Genomic DNA, 20,080 nt, shown 5'->3' on the forward strand with positions numbered 1-20,080 from the left:
TACTGACTTTTAATCTGTACTCCAGCTATATTACCTGTCTACCTGTATTACTCTACTAATTTAATGACATAATTAATTTACCTTTCCATTTCAGAATTGGGACTCACGTCTTTCTAAATGAATTGATATTACTTTATATAAACATGTGTAATAAAAGGGCAAACCAGCGCCTTCCACACCACCTCTAATTGGCCCCTTGTGTTCATGTTCCATTGTAGTAACAGTTAACTCAGATCTTGGGCTCCTATTTGTCCCCATGGCCCATTATTGGCTAGCGGCCTGGAGCCTCAGATGCACGGGCAACCCTGACTGACCTGATAACATTTATAGTTGTAATGGATTTTTTTATGCCCGTCATTAACTGGCTCAGAGATTGGAGAAAGAAATTGCTTGTACCTTTTTCTGTGGTATTTCAACTTTATAGCATTATGTTCAGATATGTCACCTTCCATCATCTCTTTTTAAGGCCTGTCCTGTCACTGGCTTTGTTTTAAATGAACAGGTCTTTTGTGCAGGACCCTTGTAGTATCTGGGGCTGGTAATGAATATTTAATGATATTGAGTAAAAGCTTTTGAAAGATATAATTTCTGTCCAATTATTGGCTCTGTCTCTGCCAGACTGTTGGGGGTGATTTAGCGGACTACTTGGTAAATGTAGACAGTTTATATGAGGCTGCTCAAAATCTAATCATTTAACAATGTGGCAGTAAAACCCACGTTCACATTAGGTCATTGAGAAATTTTATTTATTTTCACAAAAACTAAGTTTGTACAAAATAACTTCCAATGATGGAATAAAATATACAGTAGAAAACCGTAAAAAAGAAAACTTCACATGAATAGATAATCACAACCTTTTAATGCTAGACCTGAATCCAGTCCCATCAGGAATGCATTTTAATCACAATCCCCAGAAGAGGTACTGAGTGTGGACAAAATAACAGGAACACCTTACAATATCATTAAGTCAACTACAGATTTAAAAGTGACCACAAGATCAAACATACACTTCTCCCAGTAGTCTTTAATAGGAACACCTGTTGCAATGTTCAGTTATTGTATTGTGGCCACCAACTGAAGCTTGAGAATACAGGCACAGAGCTTTCTAAAGTCAAGTGTATCAGCTGAACACTGCTTGTGAGATTAGCCAGCAACACTGTAGTTGAAGAGTGACGTATCATTGGTCCAAACATGAATTCCTCATTGCATGCTATTTTGACTGAGAAAGCTGAATTCTCCTGCTGCGGAGACATCCCAGCAGTGCCTACATGTTCCAGGATGCATTGCATTGTAAAAAAAAATTCATTCAAACATCGCTCATATTTTGGGATGCTATTGAGAATGTATCTAGACATACCAGTAAACTGAGCTGAAAGAGTTTGTAGTTCTTCCTGAAGAAAACAGCTTCTGCAGCACAAAAATGTTTTCTCTGTCAATCCAGCATGCGATGAGGAATTTATTGCTTCAACTGATTACATTTACCCGCAACACTAAGTGTACATCCACATAAAAAGTAGATAACTTTCCCTTCAAGTAAAGGCTAAATTGAGCTTTCTTATTGAATTTTTGGATAAGAGAGGACTGTTTTCATGAATTTATTGGGTCAAACTTGTGAAATATCACTACCTTTTGCTGTCACTCAATGTCACAACTCCTCTGAGATGCCAATTAGAAGTATGTTGATATGTTTTTCAGTCCTTAATAAACCTTTATGTAGGCCTGCAACCAACAAAAACTGTGAAGAATCACAATTTCTCAAAGGTGATGTCATCAAATCTATGGTTTTGAAAAAGCAACAGCCTAAAACTCAAAGATGTTCAATTTACTGCAATGCAAGAAGAGCAAAAGGGAAAAGGCAGGGTATTGTCATATTTAAGCAGCTGGCACCATCACCAAAAATGACTTTGAAAACGATGAATTCTTTTTCAAAATGGTTGCCAATTCATTTTCTTTCCATCAATTCATTTTCTTTCCATCAATTCATTGTTGCAGTTGTACATTTGTTCTATTTGCACTTGGGACATGATGGCATGAGTGATAGCCTCCATGCACATTCAGAGCAGACAGTGTGCATCACTCCCCTTTGGCACCATTCAGTTCTTCTTCTTCTGGCTCTTTCTGCTCGGTGGTCCGCTGAACTGTACAACGTTGAAATATACAAATGTTCCAAAGAAGTGCAGGAAAGCAGTAGTAGACACCAGCACAGGAAACAAGTCGGGTAGATGTGGAGGAGGAACCAGAGCGACACTCGCGACGCTCAGACCTGCCATGATCGCAACGCTGATGTAGAACTGTAACGCAGACAGACAGAGACAGAGGGGGTGTGAAATTGATTGAAAAAAGTACAGGGACACAAGATCATTTAGTATGCTGAATGCTAAAAGAGTTAACAAACTCAGGCTGAGGAGAAATAGCTGCAGTCAGGTGCTACTTCAGAAAGATTGGAAAAGGCTTAATACGTAATCCTTGAAAATGACTTGAACGACATCTGATGATCATCCACATCCATCATTTAAACCAAAAATCTTTTTACAATTGAAATGAAACAATCTTATCATGATATTCAAATTTCTATGTATGGAACTTTAGTCACGAGATCATATACAGGAAGGAGATTGCAACCTCTGTCTCATGCATGCCATTTCCATGACGAATACCATCATCATGTGTGTTTTTGTGTTGGAAAAAAACAAACCAGTTCTGTCTTTTGGATTGCGGTGTGGGGTTTAAAAGATGTGGGTGTTCATAATACGGGGAGGGTCTAAAGAAAGATGTTTATAACGTTGTATTAGTTAAAGCCTTTTAAGTACCTGACCTACTCTTGTAGCTGAAATGTAGGATATCGAAGTCAATGCAGACGTACTGCCTAACTGCCTTTTTGGAATGACTGAATTGATATTCAACACCAGAAACTGTTCCTCATAAAACAATGAAGAGACTGGGCACCTCAGGCTGAGAACAAACTGTTAGCTTTTCTCCTAATTTTAAGTGCAACTATAATATCAAACCAATGAATGATTTGATTTGAAGGAGCTCTCAAACCAGATTAGATATTTATCACTGCATGACTTCCATCAAATTGGTCATTTAGAGGTGCTATAAAGAAAAGATGACTCTGCAGAAAAGCCGTTCTGAGTTAAGTCCGTCATAACTACTTTTTGCCGTGTTACAGAGTTGCGAACAAAACTGTTGGTGAGGGTGAGATCATTCATGTGTCTATTTGGACTTTATGACCCACAGAGAAGTCAGTGAGTAAGATGGAGGAAACACCTCATGCCCACACTCTCCCCGCCACCCCAAACCCATGAAACCTTATCGCCTTCATTGGGGCTCGCTATTTATGCTGCTTGTGTAAATAAATATATCTAGGCAAACCTGTGTTAATGACACGTGCTATAAAAAGACACCTCCTCTTAATCTCTGACACCCTACCGGTGCCCCTGTCGCTAAGGGGCTGGCAGTGCAGCCACTTCAGACGCTGTGGAAACTTAAATAAGTGATAAATAATTCTTTGGCTGGCAGCGGCTTTCATCCCCGGACAGCTTACACAGCTTACAGCGGCACATGATCTTTATTTATACAGTTGGGTATATCTTCTCACACGCTTGCAATTTGGGTCTAGTGCCACTTTCAAAGTACAGGCCACCTGGGATCCTGAAATCAGCACCCTTCTTATTACAAATGCATCAGCTGTACATCCTCCTCCCCCCTGTGTACAAGAGCAGACATGAACTATTGACTTAATCAAGCAGTAAAGTGGTAAAGTGTGGTAAAGATGAACTGAGGCCACAGCTGATCCTGTAACAATGATTGGAATGGGCTCAAATGAGTTTTTACCAGGATTATCTCATGTTTCCACAAATACTTGCTGCATTAGAATAATTTGAAAAATGCTATAATGAAAATTTAAAAATTCTACACATGGTGGCTTTAAATGACTCCTTTGTGCACAATCTGTTGAAAACAAGGATGAAGACATATAAAACTTCCTTTCCTACCTGTCTTAATCAGTATTAAGTCATCTGCATGACCTTTATTTTATTAGCAACCAATTACAGCTGTAACCACAAAGATAAAACCTGCTGCGTGCTGTAAAATCTCAGCGCAGCTCGACCTGCAGCATGTAACTGATATAACCCATGACATCACATCTGCACTCCTCACTGCAATTTTTTATATTGTTTTGACTGGTGATGCTAATTTTAATCAATTGAGTATCGGTTAATCAATAATCATATATGAAATATGTTATATACAATATATACATTTTTTCAGTGGAAAACTTTTAACCAATGACATGATTGCTTTTCGATGCTTTTCGAGTAAAGTTAACACCAAGTCACTTGAATTATCACCTAAAAATAACACAAAATAAAGACCTAGTTTTAATTGCAGAGCTTCTGTCTGTCGCTATTCAACAACTGGCCCAACAAAATCCAACTCACACTAAGGCTACTAAATGGCTAAAATGTAACAGTATCAGTTACTTGTATTGCAATTTGACATTTTTTTATTTTTAATTATTTTCATACCAGTATTTTGTACTTACCCTCGTCAGTCCACACATACACCATAAGGACTGAGCTGAAGATTTGCAGGTCAAAAAAATGATCAAAACCAGACTAAATAAAAGTCAGCTTTGTGTAGATATTTAAGTGCAGACCATTTTGGACCATTATTATTACTGTATCTGTGTCCAAAAAGCTGAAAGTCCTAGCGACAACCAGATTTGTGATAATCAGTCTCGTTACTTGTCAAACATTGGCACTTGGGGATTGTAGGTCGGGTTGGCCATGAAGAGTTGGGACTGAGACTCAAAAATCACTTTTCTTACAAATTAGACCTTTAAAATCATAATATTTTAGGACTATAAATAGCAAAATGTCCCTAAAACAGTTATATGTAACTTCTAACATCTAAAACCTAACATCTTCATTTACTTTACAACCAAATGAAGCCTGATTGTACCATAGACACTACAAAACCCACTAAAATAAGTGATGGCTATAGTATTTGTTCATCATTGCACCAGGACTTGGACAACACTGACCTTCCACCTCACAATACAGGCCAGGTCCAGTCTGGGTAGGCAGGACAGCAGCTTGTGATAGGCTCCCATTCGTAGCTCTTCCTCTGAACAGTGCTCCAGTGCAGACAGGAGAAAGACGCCAAAGAAGAGGAAGGCCAGTGAGGTCACAACGTAGGGCACCAGCAGACCATCCTTTAGTAACAGAGGCACCATGCTGCGCAGAGGGACGAGGATAAGAACAATGCTGCACTTACAGTTCACAATTTAGAGATTTCTGCTGACGTCTAGAGCAATTTACAATAACACAAGAACAGCAACGTGTAATGACTCCAAACAGGGTCAGAGAGAGTTGCAGCTGGAGCTCAGATAAAGACTCTTACAGTGGAATAAGGAAATATGGGATTTATATATATATACATAAGAAAAATGAGAAAAGGGCAACAGTAGGCCAAGAAGCTTTTATCCAGCAGGCCTGCACAAGCAGTCTGACCCCTGGGGAGAGATGGCTCTGACATTCATGCCAAGCTTATCTTAGTTTAGCAGAGGGCCGTGCACAAGAACAACAGTTGACTCATAGTAAATCGCAGGTCACCCCAGCTTGTAAAAACCTATCCGCTCCAAACAAACCACTCATTCTGATTTTTACTCTGACAAAAAAAGCCCCATTCAGCAGATAAATGTTGAACAATTTGGAAATACATACGTGGTCAATTTAAACAGACTGGCTGCATTCTGTCCTCTTAAAATTGCTATGGTTGAGCATCCATTCAGCCAATTACGCTAACAAAAGATGTATTTTTTTTTAAATGGCAGAGCCTGTAGAGGATGCAGATAATGTGATGTTAGACTGTACCGAGAGGCAGCTACAGAATGACCTCCTGTCCCTACACAACACACACTTAGACAGCAGGCATGCAGACTATGCCATGTAATCCCCAGATATCCTTATACTAAACCACACGCACAACAATTAGTGCTGCCGGAAGAATTTAACAACAGCTGGTGAAAGTTAGACACAGCATTCGCAGCACTACTTGTCTTTTCTATTCATGGTCCTCAGCTCGACCCATATCGCAGATTCCATTTAGCTTTTTTAGGATTATTTCTACGGCTGCTTTTAATTTGATAGTTAACAATGGTGAGACAGGGAAAGAAATAAAGATAGGTGATGTTAAAATTCCAGATTCCAAACCTGGCCACAAGACTTATGTGGTACATGGCATTTTAGTCACTTGGACATCTCACTTATTTACGTTTTTCAAGATGAAACAGTAGCACAGGTAAGATCAAATCAGTGAACTGACTCAGTACTGTCTGTTGTAATGAAATATGTATCCATGTTAATTCTGCTAACCATAGTTAGATTAGTGAAAGCTATAGTAGAGTGTGTGCACAATTAAGAACTCTCAGATTTTTGTGATTTATGTCCAACATTTAAAGGCAGGTTTTGATCTCATCTGAATGGAGATGGATGGACAGCCAGACAGACAGACAACTCTATTCATCCCAGACATGAAATAAGGTAACAGCTAAGCGTGCCTGGTTATTAAAGGAACAGTTTGACATTATTTGCAATAGCTCATTTAGGTATGGTCATTGACATGGTGTTGCCAGGTAATTAGCAGTGACTCCAGTAAGTAACTGTTGCCAGCCAAGAAGAAAATGGGCACATAACCCCTGAAAAACCACAACATGTGACTATCCAAAAATATATAATTGTGATAAATGTGCTAATTATTGAGCTTTAAAGGTCTTAATGCTAAACTAAGCTAAGCTAACCACCTGCTACAGGTAGCTTTACATTTATACAGACATGAAAGAGGCATTAATATTCTCATGTAACTCTCTGCACAAAGGGAAGAAGTGTATTTCCTATAACACTGGAAAGCTTAAAACTCAACGTCAACACATGCAGCTTGACAATCAACAGTTGATGAGCATATAAGGGGGAAAAAAACATAACCATCAGTAAAGCCTTTCACTTAAGTTATTCCACTTGGTCTTACCTGAACGTAGAGACCTGCAGGAAATAAATAGCCACCAAGGGGAGGTCATTCAGTAGGAGGCAGACGGGCCTAGAAAAGATCAAAGTTCAATACACTCACTGTTAAACACATTCGACAGCAAGCACCATTACATATTTTACAGTACGACAGGAGGTGAGGCCATGTTCAGGCAGAGCAGGATGTGAACTCATATCATGCGTGTATCACATTAAACTAGCTCACCCCATACTACATCCACATTAGTCCATTATTGAACATCTCTCACAAGGCAGTCAAGTCTTTGTTGTTACATTTATTTATACCAATATATCTCTTTAACTGTGAATTCCCTTGGTAATTATTCAATTTCATCATTAATAAAACCGGAAAATATTTTGCCAAGAAGCTGCGGTGTTAAAATTATGACGTCATGGCACATTGTGTTATAGCTCTTATTAGATGAACCTAGCTGCCTGCGTCATTGCTAGCTGGCGCTAGTTGCATACTGTGCTCCGAGGGGGGCACTTTCCACCAGTCCCAGAGCCCATAATTACAGCCAGTGCTCTTTGGCGATCCTGTTACAGCCCAATAATTGATCCTGCGCAAACAACGCCCCGAGCTGCCGCCTGCCATTCTTTCCTAATCCCTGGACATGCATTACTGATTGATTCAGTGGGACAGGTGGGAGATATAACTCAATAGTTAATAAAGCAACAATCTACCCTAATCTAGATTAATAGATGAGCCCAGATCTAGGAACCAAATCCCTCGCTGTCAAATCTGTGCCAGACCTCGCTCTCCTCCTACAGCCGCCACTCTTATACATATGGAGGTAAATGGTAATGAATCTCAGACACACACACACACACACACACACACACACACACACATCGACGTCTTCATGTGTAGGTCTGGGTTCCTACAGCTTGTTCACTGTCAAATCCAAGGTGCATTTTCAAGGTTTTCATGCAACTTACCTTTGTGCTATATTATTTATTTCTATACCTACACTCAAAATGGTTATTTCACTTCATCAGATTAATCAGATGTTATGGTGTTATGAACAGCCAAATTATGTTTTATTTATGTCACCTCTCTGTAAGTAGACTCGACATCCTACATACCCTGGCTGAGTCAGTACAACACAATTTATCATGAAAGTAATGCTGTTCTAATTTAAGGCCGTTTCTCTAAGCATTTTAAGGTTTTCCAGCAGCCATTCAAACCCCGTCATGTATGCAAGTGCTTCATTCACTCTCTTAAATATGACCCTGACACGCAGCATGGCACATATCATGACAATAGAGTGTGATGACAGAGGTGAATAACTCCTCAGTTAGCAAGTCTGTACTTAAATAGATTGTTCCTCTGCAACTCTGGGAGCACAGCAGCAGGATGATGTCACTTTTACAGAGCGCTCATGTATTCAACTCATTAACAGTCCGCGGGACATAAACTGAGATCAGACGAACAGCTCCCTTTGTGGGCAGAAATTAAATCTATACTCATGAATATTTGAGATGTCACCAGAAGATAGAAGAAGCACCGCCGTCGCAAGTTGGGACAAAACCTCGAGAAGTTACTGCTGTTACCTCGGTACTTACAAGGCAGCCAAGAGGATGGACTTCTCATGGACTTGATAGGAGAAGAGGAAAAACGCCAGAGATGAATTAGCCTGAAAGTGACATTGAAATTATTAGTGCTACTATTGTTACCACAAATCAATACTAGATAGTGGAATCTGTAATAAAGACAGTGAGAAAAAATGTATGAAATGATGCCTTAATAGTGTACACACTGTAATAGTTTGTAGAAAAATCCATTAGTTTGTTTAAAAAGGATGAAAAATGTTGATCCAGAAACCAAAGATGACATCATAATATGTCTTGTTTATCCACATGTCATGGAGGATTAAATAAACTGGAAAATATTCTTATTTAAAAGGATGAAATCAGACAATTTTGACTTATTTTTTCCTCCAAAAATTACTCAAACTGACTGATTGATCATCAAAACTGATGGTGGTTAATTTGTAGTTGACAATTAACTGATTTATCATCGCAACTTTAAATTATCTGACAATATTAAAGAAAAGAAATAAATTACTGATATTTGAGCATGTGATGGGATAAAAAACAGACGTAATCTTTCTCTCAAGGGAATATCGGTTGATTCGGCTTGCTATTGTTTCGGATGGCACTTACCAAGGCCAGTTTAAACTGCCAGAAGGTGGGCTTTGTCAGGAGTCTGACAGAGGACGGTAGGACCGCCAGGAGAGTGCAGGCAGTACTGAAAAACAATACAAGTGAGCAGTCAGGTTTAACACCAAAAACAGTTAAATGCACAAAACAATAAAAAAAAAATCCCCATTGGGAGATGAAGGAAAAAATAATTATACAGCAGGTGAAATGTAGAATATGAAATCAATTTAGAATCAATATGAATAATTGCATTTGCACATAATTCCAAGCGCTCATTTTCCTGTTGTGTTGATATGACTTCATGTACAAACTGATAGCGACCACATAACTGAAAAGCAGATTTGGTTTTGCATCAGTAGTGCAAGATGAGCTGATATTGATGTGAAACAATCGAATGTAAAACCAAAAGCTCTGGGTCTGTTTTTTTTAGACACCTCCTGCTCCACAAACTAAGACCTATGCTATGTGGGACCAAAAACCGAATACTGGCCCCTTCTCAGGGTTAGCAGGCATTAGTTTAACCCTTCAATTGTCACCTGCTGGGGTTGGAGGCACTGGAAGAGAGTGACTAAGTGTCAGTGTGAATGTGCTGAGAGGTCGGGCAGCGAGTTAGCTCAATGCGTAAGGGCAACAATGTGTTGGTGCTGCAGCACAGACAGACGCACACAGATAGACAGAGATAATGATGGTGGTAGATGGACAGAAGTAATAAATGGACCAGTGAGTGGGTATTTAGTGTGTGTATGAAAGCGAGTGTGTTATGCGTGTGTTATGTGCTGGGTAGGGTTTTGCGGTCCGGAAGGACATGGATCACTTTTCACAGCTGATTCATTCTATGTACACAGTACACCCACACCACACCAGAGCATTTAGCAATCCGCTCCCGGTGCCAAAAAGACAAGAGTGTTTTTCATTTGTTGGAAATGCACTACAGTCAAAGAAGTCCAACTTGATCCCTGGACTTAGCAGTCTGGCAGAAACGTGTCCATGCTGCGGACATAAGACTCCTAAATTTAGCGTGCTGGGTTATTTAAGCAGGCTCCACCATGACACAACTGTTGCATCGACTTCTTCCCACTGTGATCGAACAGGTTCTCAGCTTTTGGTCAAAGTGACTTCCGAATATTTCATGGGTTACTGCGCGGGGTAGGGGGCAGAGAATCTTGAGTGTTTATTACGTCATCTCCGCCGCAGGCACGATTAATTGTCTTCATTATATCACTCCATCCGATACAGTACATATGTCAATATCATTTTTGTCAAGGAAATCGGGTTACAATGCCTCCATCTCTGTATGAGCCACAAAATTAGCCCTAGCCCATCAGCCAAATGCTGGTAAAATATGCAGGTTGGTAGATTCGCTTCACCCACCACTAATCTACTGAGTGGTAACGGTAATCTATTTATTCTTATATGACACACTGCAATCGCTCCTTGGGCAATCCAGCCTCTTGTCATCACATTTCCAAAGACAGCTGTGACTTCGCGTTCAAATCTTCCTCACAAGATGTTTCCTTACGGGATGATCTGGTTTCCACCCCACAGGATCACTGTCTTCGTTTCCCTGGGTAAGCTCTGCTTTCCCGGGAAATGAATAAGTGAAAACAAGATGCAAGAGGGAGGGGAGTCAAAGACAGACAGACAGGCAGACAGAGAGAGAAAAAGAGAGAGATGAAAGATAGATGAGGAAAGAAGTCAAAGATAGTCGGAAAGATAGAGGGATTACCTGAGGTAGATCTGGGAGTCACTAGACAGAATGGATCTGATCTTTATCAGGATGTTCAAGCTGCACCATGTGTTGGCCACCTTATCCTGTACACACACACACACACACACACACACGCACACCACTTGGGTTAACAAGAAATTATGTCAGACGAAAACACAAAAATAACACTTTGATGCCTGTGTAATAAAATAAGAGAATTCCATTATGAAGAGAAAGCAAATAAGTTGCATTGCTGTAAGTAATTATTTCCCCACTGAAACTGCAATAAAAATTCCCCGGGGGCATTCCAGCGGGACATTTGTATGTAACCCTCCATCATAAATTTACTCTCCTGCCAGGAAAAGCATGGGACTTATTTGTAAACTTGAGGACACAAGGTCAAGAGTGGATACAGAGTAGATTTTACATAAGCAGCAGCTATAGAACACCACAGACCTCTGCTGACACACGCACAATATAAACATATTCAACTTTCTCTGTAGTATTATTTTAAGCAAAACATTTTTTATTATTTTTTCAAATTAATTTCTAGGGGCTGCTTTTCATTATCAATTAATCTTCCAGTTATTTTCTCAATTGATTAGCTTCTAGTATAAAAATAAAATAAAATAAAATAGTGAAATAAATTCCCATTGTTAAAATTATTTGTTTTATCTAAACAGCCCAAAGCATAAATACTCAGTTTACAAATGTACAAAAGAAAAGCAGCAAATCCTCACATTGGGGAAACTTAATCCAGAGAATAGTGATCACTTAGTGGTATTAAAGAAAATGAGTTGGCTCCCATTTTGATAATTGATAATAACTGCTTTAGTTTCAGGCAAAAATGTCAAACATCTGCTGGTTCCAGCTTGTTAAATTGGTAATCTAGTAACTGTAATTTGCAATTATTTATTTATTTATTTTTAACAATTTTATGGACTAAAAATTGTGAAAATACACTACTTGCAGCCCTGTGAACTTGAAAGCTGATAATTTCAGCTCTGATAAAAAAAAAAGATGTTTCTCTGTCTTAGAGACTGCATCATTCTTTAATTGTTTTTATAAATAACACATAAAATCAAATCTTTAAGTTTTGTGAATGATGTGGAAGATATGTTACAACCTTTAATACCAGCCTAAAAGTACTTGCGGTTTATGAGAGATGAGGAGGGCGTTGTTCAGAGATTCAGTTGATTTAAGTGCTTAAGCAGTTGTGCAGGGATCAGATGATATTGAGGCCCAACCGCCACCGTGCACCATGATATCACAGACACAGAGACAGCATGCCTAGATCCGCTTTATGATTCCACCGTGAATTGTTTCAGTGTGGCCCTGTCTAGAAAAACTATTTCTGGCCTCCTCTCTCTCTTTCTACAGCTGCTCACAGCACAGCTGTGTGGATCTTAATGGCAGCCTAGTCAGCAGCACTGGGCCGTCCAGCGTTGTGTTGTCTCAGCCCCTTCGCTCTCTTTCCTCCCCGCTCCAAATAACAGCTACGGGAATGTTCCTGGACCCGCCTGAAGGCAACACATGAGCAAGGGGAGGGGGTCCCATCGGCAAATGTAAGGGGGCGAGAGCAGTGCGGCTCCTTCACCTATAAGCTAGCATGGAATTTCACAGGGGGAAGCATTTGGTGCCATTTTTGTGAGCAGGCAGCAACGTGAGACGCCAGAATGCAGCTCAGTGGGTAAACTTACAACTGCTCCCGCCCAGAAGTTGCCACGACCACCAGTCACCGGCGCTCTTCTTCCCCACCACCCCCTCTTACCCCTGTCCCCTTGTCCAAAGCTTCTGCTTACGTGCACAATTTCACAATTAGTTCAGGACGAGTCGCCCCGGCAGCCTCTCACGCTGTCGTCACAGGGGAGTATAGTGTCTCTCACACCCTGTGTATTATGTTTGCATCATTTCGTTGAACAAATACTGCCACATCGCCTGCTGCCATCTGCTCCCCTGGGAGAATTTTCAATTACTTCTCACATCCATGACACCTTGTGGTGGGTGCCACCTTGGGGACCAGGACAAGACAGGGGTTCCAAAATGAGAGCTGCAAACCTTTGCCTCTGCACTGTCAGTCACACGCAGAAACCTTTGCTTCTCCCATGACAGCTTTCAACACCACTGACTGGCTTCTGGCTATTCTTTCTCACAGTTTGCTGTCGCTTTCGATTTAAATCAAATCACCGAAAATGTAGATAAATCTAGATCAACTGCTCTGTCAAATACTGACCTGCCAACCAGAGGCGTCAGTATTTGACAATATGGGGTTGAGACTCAACAATTAAAAGGTACAGTGTGTAGAATTTAAAGAGATCTATAGGCAGAAATTTAATATTTAGTTTTCACCTGAAAATGAAACTAAGAATCTTTGTGTTTTTGCTGGAATGAGCCTTTTATATCCACAGAGGGAGTGATGCCACTTCCACTGAGTACGCCATGTTGCACCAACCATGTTTCCACAGTAGCTCAGAATGGACAAACCAAACACCGAGCTAGAGAGAGAGGGCCTTTCGCTTGTTTTCTTATCGAAACTGTACGGGAGGGCCACTAAATCCTACACGCTGGTCTTTCGATATCGCGTTCCTATGCCTCCATTTCTCTCTGAGCTGACCACAGCATAAAATATGTGCGTGTGTGTCTGCTATGAAACAGTCACACTGATATGCTTTCCAAAGATGAAGTCTGTAGCAGGCAGTAACAGTTGTCGGATGTGCTCCGATACGCCTTTAAGTGTAGCGTTGGCCCCACTCATCAGTCCATACGGCTACAACATGACAGTGCTATGAAGTGCTGAAAACACCCAGGCCATAAATTAAGTTAGATTTATCTATATCCTCCTACTGTACATCGCGAACTAAGACACCTCTGCAAGATAGAGTGACACTGATCTGCTGACGTTACACCATTTTATTCCACTGTTTTTCTTTGATCCTGCTGGGTATCCATTTCCACGCAGCTAAGCACTGCAGGGGGGAAAGATGTTCACCATGCTGAGAGCGTGGACCAGTGTATATGGCACGAGTGCCAGTGGTTGGGTATGACTTCCATAAAAGCACTTGTCAGCTTTGTGCTGTAAATTGGTAACATGATGTAAAACTTAGTATAATCCTTCTCTGTGTTTCGTCTCACAACAATGTGCTCTTTCAAAATCCATTAACACAGAAGCAAGAAAATGAAGACACCACTTCTTGGGCCTTTCATTTACACCGATACAGACACTAAAATTAGCTCATTTGAGAAAACTGATCTGGAACAATCTAATATTGTGTAATAAGATCATATCTGAAGGCAGGTGTTGATTTGAGTCCTAAGGGACTGTGTTAAAGTTGCTTAAGAGTGAGAAGGGGGCTGAAATGGTAAAAAAACCAACTGTAATAAATGAAAAAAAAAATCACATGCTGCAAAATGTCTGCCGACTGATATATCAGTCGAGCTTGAGAAAATACAGCTATTTATAAAGGCTAATAAATAAACACTCATTAATACTACCAAAATAAGTGAACCCTGGATGGGGAAAGAGATGAAAGACCATCATTTCCCAGAAAAGCCAGAAAAATCAGTCTCTGTCTAGTAAAAATAAATAGATAGTGTTTTGATTTATCCACATTTTGTCACACCACTTCCCCTGTAAACATTTCTCTACGGTCCCTAAATTGGATGCCTGCAGTTACAATCCGGTTTTTGAAAATGGAACTCAGATTCCTTGTATGTGTACTCATTTCTGGCTGATAAAGCCAACCCAATCTTTAAAATCTATCAACACAAACAAATAAATAAAAATGTAATAACCGAGTCTAACTACTGACTTTCTTACATTACATTTAGAGAGAAAAAATCCAACATTGTTTTCGGTCTAAAGAGCAACCACAAACCAAGGTCAAGCTGATTTGAAATTATTGATACCCAACATAGCACCAGGCTTTAGGGTAAACAGACACATAACAGCTTCCCTGTTGGGGCATAACATGGAAGTAAAATGGCATAACATACAATTTATTTTGGAAGTCACAAACATTCCCTTGGGCACAGCGAATTGTGCAAAATTTCATGCTACTGGTGGTACTTTCAGTGACATTTATTCATGAATTTTCTAAAAGTTCACTGGGATACTTACACATACAACCAAAAAGGGAAGTGAGAAAGTTACCATCTGCATTGCATCAGGGGAAAGTAACAGGTAAATGTGACCTGTATTAATCTGTATGTAACAGTATTTTAACACCTATTTGTTGAGCTTGGATTGATTTCATGATCTGTCCAGACAACATATTATCTTCTTCCACTCTTCTCTTTGAAAGTTTGGGATTGTGTGTGTAGAGCCACTATTCTTAGACACCAAGAGGACAAGAGAACAAATGTGTTCTTCATAAGACTTGAAAGTCGCGAGATCAGGCCTCTTAGATGTGGTTTTCATGCTGACTTTACCATTCGGGAAAGTGCACTCTACCTCAAACAGGCCGCGAGCCACGGGAAAGATCCTCCTGACCACCTGCAAGGCCCGACTGGGGTCAGACAGGAAGGGCAGCCAGCAGAGGGCAAAAGTCACCAACACTGTTGAGGCAATTCTCACCAACAGGAAAAACCTACAGGAAGAGAGCCACACAGAGAGACAGGCATCATTATGGAGTTCTGGAGGAACAGATTAATCATAAATAATGTTTAAAAAAAATAGGCAGTTTGATACAAAATTCAGATCATTTTTAACCATAATTTAAACAATTATAATAATTACATTTGCATACTTTTGTCAAAGTCTACATCTATTCCTCAAACAATTAGCACATACTGTCCGCAGTTCCTAAATTTGGCCCTTTGACCCTTATGTTGAGGAATGCAGTGAAAGCCATGCATCAGCTGAAAGTCTTCTGTGTAGGTCAGCCTATCTTGTCAGCTGTAACTGTGAAGCTGCTGGTTAAGTTGCACACACAGCATAGCTGAGGAGTTTGGGCATGGCGAGAGTGTCATCTGGACATATCTTCCCCCCGGCCCTTCTAATCCAGCTCTCCATTTGCTACTAAATGCCCTTGGTACATTGTTACTAGATAAACAGACACTGGACACACTAGTAACAGCATCCAGTCTGATTACCTCAGTCATTCTGTGGCTCTCCTGAGGACACAGCTTGCTTATAGACTAACATTACATATCTGCTTTGAGCATTCAACTGACACGCAGAGTGACAAAACAATATAACTAAAACAATAACAATGTAACAATAACAATTATATAATATTCATGACTTCATAGATAAGAAATCAAAAATAATGTTTGCCAAAACAACACTAGTGTTTGCTTTGTTCAATGGCTTGTTGCTATTAATTTGCTATCTTTATCAATTATAAGAGAATAGGGATGTGTGCAAATAGTTGATTAAACGTGGCTACCCCCTCTTGCTAGTCGGCACCACAAACACTTAATCTTAATTAAGTTAATCTTATCATTATTAGCTTAATACTGTACACATTCAAAGTAGATACTGACATACTTTTAACTTGCTTTATTAAAAAAACGATGTTCAAAACATTGCTGAGTTGAAAGATTTTTTGTTACTGTTGTTTTTGTTAAATATTGATAACTTACATTTTATTGGTAACTTGTGTTTCATGAGTTCTTGTTGTGTTTTGATGCTTTAATGCAACATAGTGCAACACATTTCAGCAGCATTTGCTATAAGTTTCTCTTATTGAGGAGTGTGATGGATCTCATCAGCTTATATCTGTAATATTTTTTTCTGACAATGTTTATCCTGAAGGATTAAATTATTCTCAATTATGACTGTTTATGAGCGCATGACAAACTCATGAAAGAATCAACAAGCCTAAACACAGACAATTCCCGGATCACTATGACTTGAATGGCATGGTTAAAGTAAAACTCTCAAGCAGATTTGTTGATCAAACTACAGATTAAACTTGTTCTCTATGCCTGCCACAGTGGAAAGTCTGACCGTAAGAGGGTGGCTCATAAAACTCAGATCAAACTGCAGTTTGATCTAGGCAGTGATGATCAAATATAAGTGAAGATTTTCTTCTTCATTGCCAATTTCTCACCTAAAATGATTTAAGAAACATATTTTAGTGTACTGTTATTGTACTGCTGTAATAAGTTTGTGACCAGGCTGCCATTTTTTCCTGCTTGAAAAAGTATGAACTTAAATCAAGCACTGCCAATCTCGCAATTGTAAACCACTGTATACAGCTGCATGCCTTAACCAAATTCCCCCAAAAGTAAGGAAAACACAGAAAACACGAGACGAATATAAACAGACTCACCCTCGCCCCATCGGTCCCAGTTTGACACATTTCCCCAGCAGGTAGCAGAAGAATGGCAGAGCATGGTACAGCTCCATCTGTTTGTAGTTGAGAGCCAGGCAAAAGGCCACGGAGCCCAATGAATCCCAGCCCAGACCGAGAGCCAGAACTCCCCACAGGGCAAAACCCAGACTCACTCCATTGTACCTGATACAGTCAAGGTCGATACTCAACGTGCTGGTATGTGATAAATACCTTAGAAAACTGCTGAAAATATTATCTAACTTATACTTCTCTATTTGGACTCAATATTCAGTCAAGTTCACTATTTGGCAGGCAGTCTTCAAAACTAATTACAATAATGATATCACAGTGAATAAAGAGTAGAAATGTAACTGTACATAAAGGATACTGGAAATGCCCATAGTCGATGAGGATTAACCCTGGATACAGAAGGAAGCAGAACAGAGTGGAAACCTGGAGAAAAAGAGTTGTTGGAAGGTCAAAATAACTCAGATCTAATGATGAACTTTTGCAGACTTTTGGGATGTGAGAGAAATATCTCAACAAAGTAATATACAGACACTATAATAACTGTTTGCTCATTTAAGACAGTCAAAATATTACAAACCATCCCTCTTAATTGATTGTTCTGTAAATGTAGTTATTCCCCGCTGAAATGTAGCAACTTCCTGGAAAATTTAATAACATCATATTATATTGCGATAATGACTTCATAATTCCCCTGTTTGGATGACCAGTGCTGTAATCAGTTTTCATACGGGTGTGTTCTCAGACTAAGAGGAAAATGTGGCTCATTTCGGTCTTTAGTTTAAAAAACTGTTAGATGTTTTTCACATACTTGGCAGGTGTGTTACCTTTTTCTTAGCGGATCCATCGGTCAGGTACAAGCAGTATAAAACCACAGCAGGGATGTATATCAACAAATCTGCCACCAGGACTGAAACAGAACAAAGAAACATATTGTTCCATATGTCGTTCGAGGTGAGGAAATTATTTGTTTTTGAGGTTGTTGATCATGGGAGTTTTTTTACTTTAATTTCTCATGGTTACTGTACCTGTAGCTCTCATGAACAACTTGTGTGCTGGACTTTCATAACCTCTCGATTTGTGGAGCTCCACCCATTCAGGGTTTATTATCTTGGCTCTGCAGGACATTACAGACGCCAGAGTCAGATAGAACTTTACATTAATTTCAGTCATTAAATGACAGACAAGAATGCCTGCTTTTGAAATACATATGCACAGGGTAATAGATAGGATAGAATAAAATACAAAGGAAAGTAGAACTGACATACATGTTAAAGATATACTTTTTATAATCATATCTACTTACATATAAGCACATATCAGGCTGTGGTAAGCAGTCAGAGGAGGGTAGTCAAGACCCCAGTAGTTCAAGTCATTGTCAGTGGTGTTAAGGTACCTGCATGAGTCCAAATATTACACATATTTTAGGGCTGCACAAATTCATCTTATTGACAAAAACACGATATCCAAGAAGCAACAAGGTAAAATATGTGACCAAACAGTATTATAATAATGATCATGATGATATTTTTTTTATTTTTTACCATAATGTGCATTTATTCTGAAACTGTGGATGTGTCTACAAATTCAGTTTAAAGCGTGTGCAGTTTTGGTTTAAGGCCAACATCCTGGTTGCATAGTCTCATAGATCCCCTTTAATGCTTCATGCTGAATCGACTATACATGTACAACAATATTCCTCTTATACAAGTTCTTTTCTGGATCTTTTGAATCCCTTATCTGTGGTGTTGTTGGTATGTTGACTGAGAATCAAGCATCAGAAATATATTCATGTGTTTAGAGACAAGGCTTTAAAACATGAACAGCCAAAAGAGCTCATATTGTTTTCAGTTGCCTTCACAAGCTTGGCATCTTTAAAAAAATCGCTCAGGTAGTAAACAAATGAAGCTACAGACAGACCATTCCTGGACAGGGAGGTTGTAGGTCACCTCTTGCCAGTGCCTCTGGGCTTCATAGTCGCCAAACATGGGAGGTCTCCCCGCCCCTGGAGGAAATATTTCAGCTGTTAGTCTGGTGAATGGGAAACTACATCAGTGAATGACAGCAGGGAACCACACACACACAACAAGCTGACGGGGACAACTTCACAGAGCTAACAGCTAACAGCGACTCTCTTACATGTGTAAAACAACTTCCTGTCAGAAAATAAAATGAGCGACTCTGATATTAGCCGCAGTAAAACAGAGGAGACTGTTGTGATTCTCTGAATGCTGCCACGCACTGACGCTAAGCTACACGCTTCCTACCTGAATATGAATTTAACGAAACGCCCCATCTCACGACAACGCCGAGCAACACACAGAGAGATACGAGACTCCACGTCTGCATAACTCCGACCGGCAAAATTAGCTTCAGGACAAGAAATAAAAAGCTTAAAAAAAATGGTTCACTGACACCACTTTTGAAATCTGTTTACATTTCCTGTATACGTCATCCACCAAGGCTTCGTTGCGCGTTCTCATTGGGCACTGCACGCAGACATAGCGCCGAGGGAGCGCATGAGGCGTTCGAGAACACCGGGAAAAAGACAAAATATTGACTTAACGAACCGTCGCCTCATTGCAAAGATAGAATAACTGTATCAAACGAGTTTAATCTCCAGCAGTAGCAGCAGCAGCAGAAACAAGAAGTTTAATATTGCAACTGTATACTGAGATTTTAGCGGTTTTTGTTAACAGTTACTATTTTAATGTTAATGTAGATTACCTTTCCCAGGTACAATGAATGCACCATCAGTTAAGGGAAGACTGGTTACAAATTGATGGACATTGTTCATCATTAAACGTCTATTGGTCCACTAATATCTCAACAAGTTATAGCTGATTTTGAAT

The 20,080-nt window shown here is 39.7% G+C and overlaps 1 protein-coding gene across 1 annotated transcript; it reads right to left on the minus strand.

The window, feature by feature from the left end:
* Nucleotides 1-729: 729 nt before the first annotated feature.
* Nucleotides 730-19,687, minus strand: alg6 (ALG6 alpha-1,3-glucosyltransferase). The gene is made up of 14 exons (XM_037114258.1): nt 19,496-19,687; nt 19,149-19,233; nt 18,535-18,624; nt 18,257-18,345; nt 18,056-18,138; nt 17,590-17,654; nt 17,199-17,384; nt 15,374-15,509; nt 10,942-11,027; nt 9,219-9,303; nt 8,619-8,689; nt 7,036-7,104; nt 5,051-5,243; nt 730-2,291 (listed from the first exon to the last, which is right to left on the minus strand). The coding sequence occupies exons 1-14, from the start codon at nt 19,575-19,577 to the stop codon at nt 2,094-2,096; spliced, it is 1,518 nt and encodes a 505-aa protein (XP_036970153.1). The 5' UTR covers nt 19,578-19,687; the 3' UTR covers nt 730-2,093.
* Nucleotides 19,688-20,080: the final 393 nt, after the last annotated feature.

This window comes from Acanthopagrus latus, chromosome 11 (genome assembly GCF_904848185.1).
Source record: "Acanthopagrus latus isolate v.2019 chromosome 11, fAcaLat1.1, whole genome shotgun sequence".
In the NCBI taxonomy this organism is placed as follows: Eukaryota; Metazoa; Chordata; class Actinopteri; order Spariformes; family Sparidae; genus Acanthopagrus; species Acanthopagrus latus.

Coding starts and splice junctions, on each gene's coding strand:
- alg6 (XM_037114258.1), bottom strand. CDS start 19,577: ATGCAGACGTGGAGTCTCGTATCTCTCTGTGTGTTGCTCGGCGTTGTC. Junction 17,655..18,055: donor ATGGATCCGCTAAGAAAAAG/GTAACACACCTG, acceptor CTTTTTCTCCAG/GTTTCCACTCTGTTCTGCTT. Junction 5,244..7,035: donor CTGCAGGTCTCTACGTTCAG/GTAAGACCAAGT, acceptor CCCTCTGCGCAG/CATGGTGCCTCTGTTACTAA.